The sequence below is a fragment of the Numenius arquata genome, chromosome 2, assembly GCF_964106895.1.
Source record: "Numenius arquata chromosome 2, bNumArq3.hap1.1, whole genome shotgun sequence".
NCBI lineage: Eukaryota > Metazoa > Chordata > Aves > Charadriiformes > Scolopacidae > Numenius > Numenius arquata.
In genome coordinates, this window is record NC_133577.1 from 4,036,020 (window position 1) to 4,044,980 (window position 8,961).

An 8,961-nucleotide genomic window follows, 5' to 3' on the forward strand; every position below is an offset into this window, starting at 1 on the left:
CACGTGCTCATTTTGATTCTCCGAATTGCTACGACCACCAGCTGCAGCAACCCGTGGCTTACTGGGAGCTGTAAATAAGGTACAGCCACCCAGTCCCTCCTGGAAGCTTGGAGCTGGGACTGTTTAGTATGAGGAAGAGGAAGCTGAGGGGAGACCTCATCACTCTCTACAACTACTTGAAAGGATGCTGTAGAGAGGTTGGTGCTGGTCTCTTCGCACAGGTAATTAATGACAGAACGAGAGGGAATGGCTTCAAGCTACAACAGGGTAGGTTTAGACTGAACGTTAGGAAAGAATTTTTCACAGAAAGAGTGGTCGGGCATTGGAATAGGCTGCCCAGGGAGGGGGTTGAGTCACCATCCCTGGATGTGTTTAAGAGCCGTTTAGATGTGGTGTTGGGGGATATGGTATAGGGGAGAACTTTGTAGTGTAGGGTAGATGGTTGGACTAGGTGATCCCAAGGGTCTCTTCCAACCTGGATGATTCTATGACTCTATGAAGGAGGCCATCCATCACCATGGAGAATAAATTGAATGGGATCACCCCAGAAGAAGGGGTTATCTTAATTCTTGGTTGAAAGTCCCACTTGCAGGCCACCCGGTAATTCTCAGTGAGAAAAACCTATATTTAACAGCTCGGGTTTAGATGAATAGTCAGTTTTACTCCATCTATACTGATCAGTTGGCGATATCCACCTCCCCGATACAGATTTTGGCACACTTGTAAATTGGGGGTGCATGACACCGCCCCACATCACAGCAGCGATGTTCGATGCTCCGTGATGGATCCCCGACCCCCCCCAGGGAGGGGGGTTCCCATCAGCTTCCCACCAACCTGCTTTTAGCACATCTGCAGCCCAGCGCTGAAACAGCCCAGATCTTTGTCGTACAACCGACCCGAGGACTTGAATTCTTCAAGTGCAGTTATGCTTTGTCCACGCCAGGGAGCGTTACCTTCACTTTGGGAGAAGTAACCTCATTTTGAGGAACATTCATACCGCGTTAAGAGCACCCACGTCGATACGCACCCACTCCAACACCCCCAGCTGAAAAACCCAAGTATTTTACTAAGGTGTCTCCACGGGAAGACTTGTGTGGGTGCAGTCTGATGGAATAACCATCACACACCGAAGAAAAATTCACACAGGTTTCTTGGCTGATCAGCAGCTCAGATTTTGTTCTTTTTAAAAAAAAAACAAAAAACCCTCCGACTTTTCAGAGAGAAAATCCTTTGTTTTAAAATAAAAACATGACAGAGTTTATGGAAGTATTTTTCAGGATTTTACTGCAAACCAATGGGTTTGGTCACAAAAAAATATGATACATATAACCATGTTAATTATATTACATTACAATGATGGTATACATTACAAGTAAGTCTGTAAGTTTAAATATACATCTAGAGTTACAACTGAATGTACAGATCTTTTTTACAATACATACAATCAGGAATGAAAAACCCCCAACCCCCAAGCCCATAAATAATGCCCATTTTACAGATGACATCTTTTAAACTAAAAAAGGAAAAAAAAAAAAGAAAAAAAAAGAAAAAAAAAAATGAAACCAACAGCTTTGACCGACTGCAGCTGGGGCATTTTGGTCCATAAAAACCCTTTCTAAAAATAGAAATCTTTTTTTTTTTTTTTTTTTCATAGCAGCAATGCTTTCTTCAAGCATTTGGATACAAGTAATCGCGAGCCCATTTCAATAATTTCAGTTGACTGTATAGATTTACAAAAGAAATTTCAAAATTACACTTAATTTATCTTCCAAATATGGAAGAAACAAACAATGCCCCACATTGTGGTATCCTGCAAGTGTCACACTGATGCTTTTAAACTAAGTCCATCTGTAGTATGCAGACCACACGCAGACCATTTGTTCACATAGTAAACCCACGTAAATGAACTGAGAAACACACTCTGCAACAGGGAAAGCTTTGGAGCTCACGAGATCTCATCAGAAAAAAAAAAAAAAAAAAGAAAAGAAAAAAAAGGCACATTTCATAAAATCCTCATCACGTTCCTCTAGATCTTCAGGCAAGGCTTTTCAAGGAGCACGATTTCCCAAACTGCTTGTTCTTACTCCTACGATCTGCCGAAGCAGTCCATGGCAGCAGTCGCTCTTGTTTTCCTTTCCCAAGGAGACAGCACCACTTTGGGGGGGAAGAACGAACGGAAACGAAAAGCCTTTTTTTTTTTTTTTTTTAAAGCTCATTTTAGAGAGTGATGTGCTCTTCAAAAACAAAAACAAAAAAAAAAGCTTCCAGCAAACAGTGTAGTTGAAATTAAGGCTGCAAAGCTGCCACGGTGGAAATGTGCAAAATTCTCTTTTCAAGGTGACTGGTCAACTGGCAGTTCCACCAGAAGGCCCAACAAAAATAAAAATAATAGTTATTATTATTTAAAAAAAAAAAAAAAAAGAAGATAGACAAATGTTCACAGGAAAGAGTCCACGGGCGGAGCATACGAGAAGCCCAAAAAAGCCTCAGCGGCTTCTTTGACGCTGGCGGTGATGAGGATGCTGTCTGGGGACTGGCCGATGGAGTTGGGGACTGGCTCATCTGTAAACTCCGGATCAAAGTGCCGCAGGTCACTGGGGCCGCTCTGCGGAAAGGGCAGAAAAGGAAAAGAGGCGACATTTAGACCCAAATGTTCTTTGTGAGCGCACGGTTATATCGAAAATGGGGACAAGCACCCTCGTGCGGGGAAGAGTCACAGTGTTATCACCTCGGGCCCGCTGTTTTAACAGCCTTTACCACTTTTAGTTTGAACCTTTTTTTTTTTTTTTTTGTATCTTGCTGCATATTGTCTCACTAAAAACGAGATGATTCGGTTTGATACGCTACCATCCAACTAAGCTCACGCAACACAAGCCAGACGCAAACGTGCCACCCTGCCGTGCAGCAGTTTGCAGGGGGAAGACTCTGGTCTCTGGGCTAGTTATTAAATTTAGTTTCTAAAACGCTCAGAAAGTGAAAGAGAACCACCTCCACAACCACATCCCTCTCTTTAGGTGCTAATATCTGACAAGCCAAAGGTAAACTCTGCCCTTGGGAAGCTACTTGCTTTCTACACCTCTCCATCCCCGTGGTAAAACGGGGATGCTGGGGATTATTTTAAAATAGCCACGCAAACCAAGCACGTGAGAGGCCAAAAAAAACCCAGCTAAATTTAGATTGTCTATCAGCAAAAAGACAGCTACCTCTTATTTTTAACCTCACGTGGACGGCCCCAGGGGAAGGAAAAGCTGTGTTCCCCAAGTACAGTGTCCCCCGGCTCCTGGGCACCCCACAAAGACAAAGGGAGGGGTGGGGGAAGACACTCTCCATACATTCCATAATTAGAAATGATACGTACCACATTTGGGTTAAAAGGGGGTGTAATCTTCTTATTAATGAGATCATCCCAGTTAATTGGGGAGAAGAAGATGTGATTCTTAATCTCCATCTGTTACAGAGAGAAAAATAGATTAATTCAGACCCAAGCTAATGTAAAGCAGAATGGCCTGGTCATCCCCCTCCCCGTGCTGTCTACGGGCATGGGGTGGTTTGCACTTACGAAGTCCTCCTTGGCACCAAGCCTCTTTGTCCTGTCCTTCTGCAGGAGGCCTTCCAGGAGATGTCTAGCCGAGTTGGTGATATTTGGCTTCAGCTGCAAAGGTTTGTTCAAGATGTTGTCGTACATTTCCGCCGTGTTCCTGCTGTAGAAGGGCGGCTGTGGGAACGGCAAAGGAGAGACCCAGGTTAAGGAGGCTGCTGAGCGGACACGGGGTTTCTTCTGGGGAAAGGACCAGCACGTCCAGTTTGATCCGTCGTGAAGGATTTGTCCCTTACCAGGCCATAAAGCATCTCATACAGGACTGCTCCAAGGCACCACCAGTCCACAGTCCGGTCATAGGGCTGCTTATGAAGAACTTCAGGAGCAAGATACTGTGTAAGAGAAGGAAGAGAGCCACATTAGGATCTTTATAATTAGGAACATCTCCCCGTTCTTGAATGAAAGCAGCTTAACGAATCCCAGCAATACCTAAGCTACCGGAAAGCTGCAAGCTCTTTATGAAACAGGGAGATGGCTCAAGAGCTGTTCTCTCTGGCTCAACGTGTCCTACGCATCCTCACTGGCATATTACAAGACCCGTAACACCCCCTGCTCGTCCAACCACCCAAAAATAAACATGGGAGATGTCACTTTTCAGTGACGGGGACACTGCGAGCAGCCGTACCTCTGGTGTCCCGCAGAAGGTGGAGGTCGTGCCATTGTGCTCGATGTTTTCTTTGCAGAGTCCAAAGTCGGTCAAGACAATGTGCCCCTGAGAATCGAGCAGGATATTCTCCGGCTTCAAGTCGCTGTAGGAAGAGATCAAAGAAGACAAGCGTGCATTAGAGGAGCTACAGGGAGGGACTCTATATCAGGGAGTGGAGGGATAGGACGAGAGGGAACGGTTTTAAACTGAAAAAGGGGAGATTTAGACTAGATACTAGGAAGAAATGTTTTTCTGTGAGGGTGGTGAGACACTGGAACAGGTTGCCCAGAGAAGCTGTGGCTGCCCCATCCCTGGAGGGGTTCAAGGCCAGGCTGGATGGGGCTTTGAGCAACCTGGTCTGGTGGGAGGTGTCCCTGCCCATGGGAGTGGGGTTGGAACTAGATGATCTTTAAGGTCCCTTCCAACCCAAACCATTCTACAATTCTATGAAGGTATTTTAGGTGCAGTTGTTTACAGAACTTCACCAAGTCACGAAAAAATACTAAAAGCGATTCTGAGCTCATACTGAGATCAACTTTTCAATGCTTATTCAACAAAGCACGTGTTTTTTTGCAGTCCAACAAACTGAAGGCGGCTTCTTACCGATAAACAATGTTGAGGGAGTGCAGGTAGCCCAGGGCACTGGCAATTTCAGCAGCGTAAAATCGGGCTCTCGGCTCCAGGAAGCAACGCTCCCTCTGGAGATGGTAGAACAACTACAGGAGACAGAGAGAGAACAAAGTGGTGTAAACGGCGCCAAAGCCTGTTAACAATGCACTTAATTAGACTCAACATATATAGCCAGGGAGAACAATAGCAGGAAATGGCCTAACGACCCGTCGGTAGTTCAAAACTTGGCAGGCTACAAACATTCAATCTAGTAACCTTTCCCCCGTGACTTTTCCCCTTGCAATTCTTTTTTATTTAAAAGCAAGGGTGAAAAAGTCTACTCCACCACCGCGCACATGATAGGAAATACTATTTCTTTTTCTTACCTCTCCACCATTGATGTAGTCTAGGACAAAATACAATTTGTCTGCAGTTTGGAAGGAGAAGTGAAGCCCGACCAGGAAGGGGTGTTTCACATTTTTCAGCAGGACATTGCGCTCTGACATGATGTGCTTCTCCTGAAAACGTAAGAAATCGTCAACGTTTAGTACACTTGCTTAGTAATAGCAGTAAAAATACATTTGACGGACATGGCAACAGTATCAGGAAGAGGCAGCTCACCTCCTTCTTCTTCAGGATTGCTTTCTTCTGCAGGACTTTAACAGCATAGAACTGCTCTTCTGCCTTATGCCGTGCAAGGAGAACCTGAAAGAGGATAAAATCCCACAACTGAGCAATACTGAAATACAGAACAACTTGGAAACACAACGGGAAACAAGCCTTTATGTTTAAACCGCTGGGCACTGCGACATCCCTCTGTGTCAACGTGCAAGCCCTTTGCTGGAAATGCCTAACTCTATTACCAGATTGATCCAGCCCCAAATTTTCACATCTAGTTTCTTTCCCTTCCAAAAGCCAAGTATATATTCCTCCCAGCACCAGCGCACCTCATTCCCTGGCTCTTTCAGACACAGCACCCTGCGCCCTCTCCTCGAAGCTACAGAGGAAGCCAGGCACTGGGAAGTGGGACACGCTCGGGTCTGGTTTAAATGGCCATCATTTACCAAAGCCAGTACAAACCCGACCCTCAGGCATTACACACAAGAGCTGAAGAGTAAATAAGTTACCCCAAAACAAAAAGTTAAGCTTACCTTCCCAAAGCTGCCTTTTCCAATCACTTTTAAGAAATGAAAGTCTGATGGTTTGGCGTGTGGGTTGGATGACGGACCAAGATTGATCTGCTGGGAAGGACTGGGCTAGAAAAACAAACAGACAGAGACCACCCTTATTAAAACAGTTTGGTAGGGAGAGTCTCAACAATGTCTTTGTAAAAGTATAAATAAAGTGACCTTGGAAATGAAGATTAGCACTCTTCTTACCACTAAAAATTTAATTTTGACCTCTATCAGGTATCTTAAACTATTAGATACTAAGAAAAGTCTAACAGCCACAGCTTACTTAAAAGTTATTGCTGAGGTCTTAGCCACATTCCATAATGAAGTAATGACTAATAAAGCTTTTTTTTAAAATTTATTCTCTATATTGGGAAAAGAAAAAGTTTCAGTCCTTTACTCAATTACTCTTTTTCCCAGTTACATCAGAGTGCCGTGAGCTGAACTAAAGTAACACTCATGATGCTAATTTTGCTGCACTACTAGTACTACCGATTCGATGTTCTAAAAACGCTTCACTGAGTAAAAGCTACTTACCGGAGGAGAAGGATTAGCATTCATAAGTTCAGGCTCTTGGGGCTGGGAGATTTTCAGGATAGACTGAACTTCTGGGCTGCAGGGATAAGAGCGTGCATGATTAGAAAAGAGTTCCCAGAAGCATCAGGCAGATCTTCCCACCAGAGGGCACGCACGGATCAAAGATGAGTTTTGGTTTGGGCTATTACAGAAGGCAACAGAAACAATCTATTTGACTAAAGCAGTAAAATTTATGTAGGGGAAGTAAACTCCGTCATGCAAAGAAATGTATTTATACTGTAAGTACAGTTCTAAATGGGGACGGGTCACTAGAAACCCCATCCGATTTACTTCTCCCAAACCCAGCTCACTAGGATTGTTGCCAAGTGAGTAATACCCTCAAGGAGATCAATTAACTCTTCCATAACAGTCATGCCAGAAGCATTACCGTAAACAAATATTATTTTTTTCTTTTTTTTTTAACTAGCTCTCGCAATAGGTAGTCATATTTCTGACTGAAATCCGGCCAAAATTTCTGATACTCACTGCTTGCACGCGTAGGAGTTGGTGGCTATCTTCTGAATGAAGTCGTTTAGTCCCATTCTTCTCTGCTTCATGAAAGCTACGGAGGAAAAAGACAAGGAGAATTAAAATCGTTAAGCCATCCTGCCACAAAAAAAAAATCACAGCCTAGCGCCCAAAATCCTTCAAGAAATGATTTTTGGCTCACCGATGAGGATGGCCACCATCCCCCTCATCTTGGAGTAAGTCAAAGTAGGACCAGAACCCTCGGCTGCTTTCACGGTCATTTTGGAGCCAAGAGGAGGCGACCGGGGTGGGGGGGGGGGGAGGCGAGGGTGGGTGGGTGTGCAAGAAATAATAAAGCCGATACGAAGCTCCGATTCCACCGCCTCCCCCAGCACCGCACTGCCTCGGTGAGGCAACCGACGGCGCTTAAGTGGCGACGGTGATGGGCGGGACCGGGGCGGGGCGGCGATGCTCGTCCCCCCCCCCCCCTCGACGTCCTCGGAGGCGGCCACTGGCCGCCTCCGAGGACGTCGAGGGGGGGTGGGACGAGCATCGCCGCCCTTGCCACCTCCCTACCTTGGCCCACCCCCCGGGGGAGCCCCCCCCCAGCATCCCCACCGCATCCAGGAGCAAACAAATCAAATCCATTATTTCCGCCCCCCCCCCGCTTTTCTTTTAATATCGAGTTGAAATCTGGCTCTGTTCTGGGCAAGCACCTCTTCCTAAAGGGTGTCGTGTGTCCCCCCCCCCCAACCCCGCACCCCGCGTCCGTTCACGGGCCCCGCAGCATCTCCCCCCCCCCGCCCCCCCCCCGGTAAAGGGCGATAAGGGACGCGGTGACTCAGGAAAACCAAGATTTCCTGGCCCGGTTTTCAATAAAATAAACAAAACGTCCCTTCTGTTGCACTGCCCTGAGCCGGGCTGGGACGTTACTGAAAGCAAAAAAAAAAAAAACAAACAAAAAAACCCACAAAAAACCCCACCAAAACCAACCAAAAAAAAAATCTCCCCCCCCCCAAGTCTTTTTTTTTTTTTTTTTTTTTTTAATTAAAAGGGAAACGAGGCAAAAAAAATCCCAGCCCCTTGATCTTGGAGGAGAACTGCTTCTAGAAAAGCCGGGGAGATGACGGAGGGCTGGACAAGTGCAATAAAAGGGAAAAACAAAACAAAAGACAACAAAAAAAACCCCACACAAACAACCCCAAACCCCAAAATGCCAGGTCTTTTTTTTTTTTTTTTTTTTTGTAATAATAAGGGAAGTTAGTTTAAAAAAATCCCAGTCCCCTGAATTTGGAGGAGAACAGCTTCTAGAAGAGCGGGGAGATGAGCGAGGGTTGGACAAGTGCAATAAAAGGGGGGTGGGGGGGGGGGGGGGGAAGGAAAAGAAAAAAAAAAAAAAAGAACCAGCCCCCGGTCGGCAGTTTTTTGTTTCCACTGTACACGGTCATTTGGGAACACCGTGTACCCGGAATTTAATTGCTCACTCGCTTCTTTGCGGGCGCAACGGGGCGCGACAGCAGCGCTGGTGCGTGCGCGGAGCAGAGGGTGAAGCGATGCTGCCGGGGACCCCCCCCCCCCCCCTCCACCGCCCCCAACGAGGAGGGGGGTGTGGGGTGTATGGGGGCTCAATAGGACGCGGCGAAGGGTATCACGGCCTCCCCCTCCTCATCCTCCAAACACACACACACACACACACACACACACACACACACCCCGGGGCGCATCCCCGCTTGCAGCCCTTGGCCGGGGGGTGCGGGGCTCCTGAGCGCTACAGCCGGGTGGAACTTTCCACCCGACGGGACGTTAATTCATGCGCGTTATTTCGCCTCCCTGTCTGAGCGAAGGGCGCTGGGCTGCGGCCAGCGGCTCCAGCTGCAACGTGCCCCCGTCCC

The 8,961-nt window shown here is 46.6% G+C and overlaps 1 protein-coding gene across 6 annotated transcripts in view; it reads right to left on the reverse strand.

Moving 5' to 3' along the window:
* Window positions 1-1,274: 1,274 nt before the first annotated feature.
* The window catches only part of SGK1 (serum/glucocorticoid regulated kinase 1), an 87,611-nt gene continuing 79,924 nt past the window's right edge, over window positions 1,275-8,961 (reverse strand). For 2 of the 6 annotated variants that reach the window (XM_074144428.1, XM_074144429.1), the window contains 11 exons: window positions 7,088-7,163; window positions 6,563-6,638; window positions 6,005-6,109; window positions 5,475-5,558; window positions 5,240-5,371; window positions 4,848-4,960; window positions 4,224-4,347; window positions 3,835-3,930; window positions 3,560-3,715; window positions 3,359-3,448; window positions 1,275-2,605 (listed from right to left, as the gene is read on the reverse strand). In XM_074144428.1, coding sequence (XP_074000529.1) covers window positions 2,438-2,605; window positions 3,359-3,448; window positions 3,560-3,715; window positions 3,835-3,930; window positions 4,224-4,347; window positions 4,848-4,960; window positions 5,240-5,371; window positions 5,475-5,558; window positions 6,005-6,109; window positions 6,563-6,638; window positions 7,088-7,163 — 1,220 coding nt within the window. In that variant the 3' untranslated portion in view covers window positions 1,275-2,437. Of the gene's footprint in view, window positions 2,606-3,358; window positions 3,449-3,559; window positions 3,716-3,834; window positions 3,931-4,223; window positions 4,348-4,847; window positions 4,961-5,239; window positions 5,372-5,474; window positions 5,559-6,004; window positions 6,110-6,562; window positions 6,639-7,087; window positions 7,166-7,271; window positions 7,470-8,961 lie in introns of those variants that run through there. The other 4 variants (XM_074144430.1, XM_074144433.1, XM_074144431.1 and 1 more) reach the window with 4 other exon arrangements.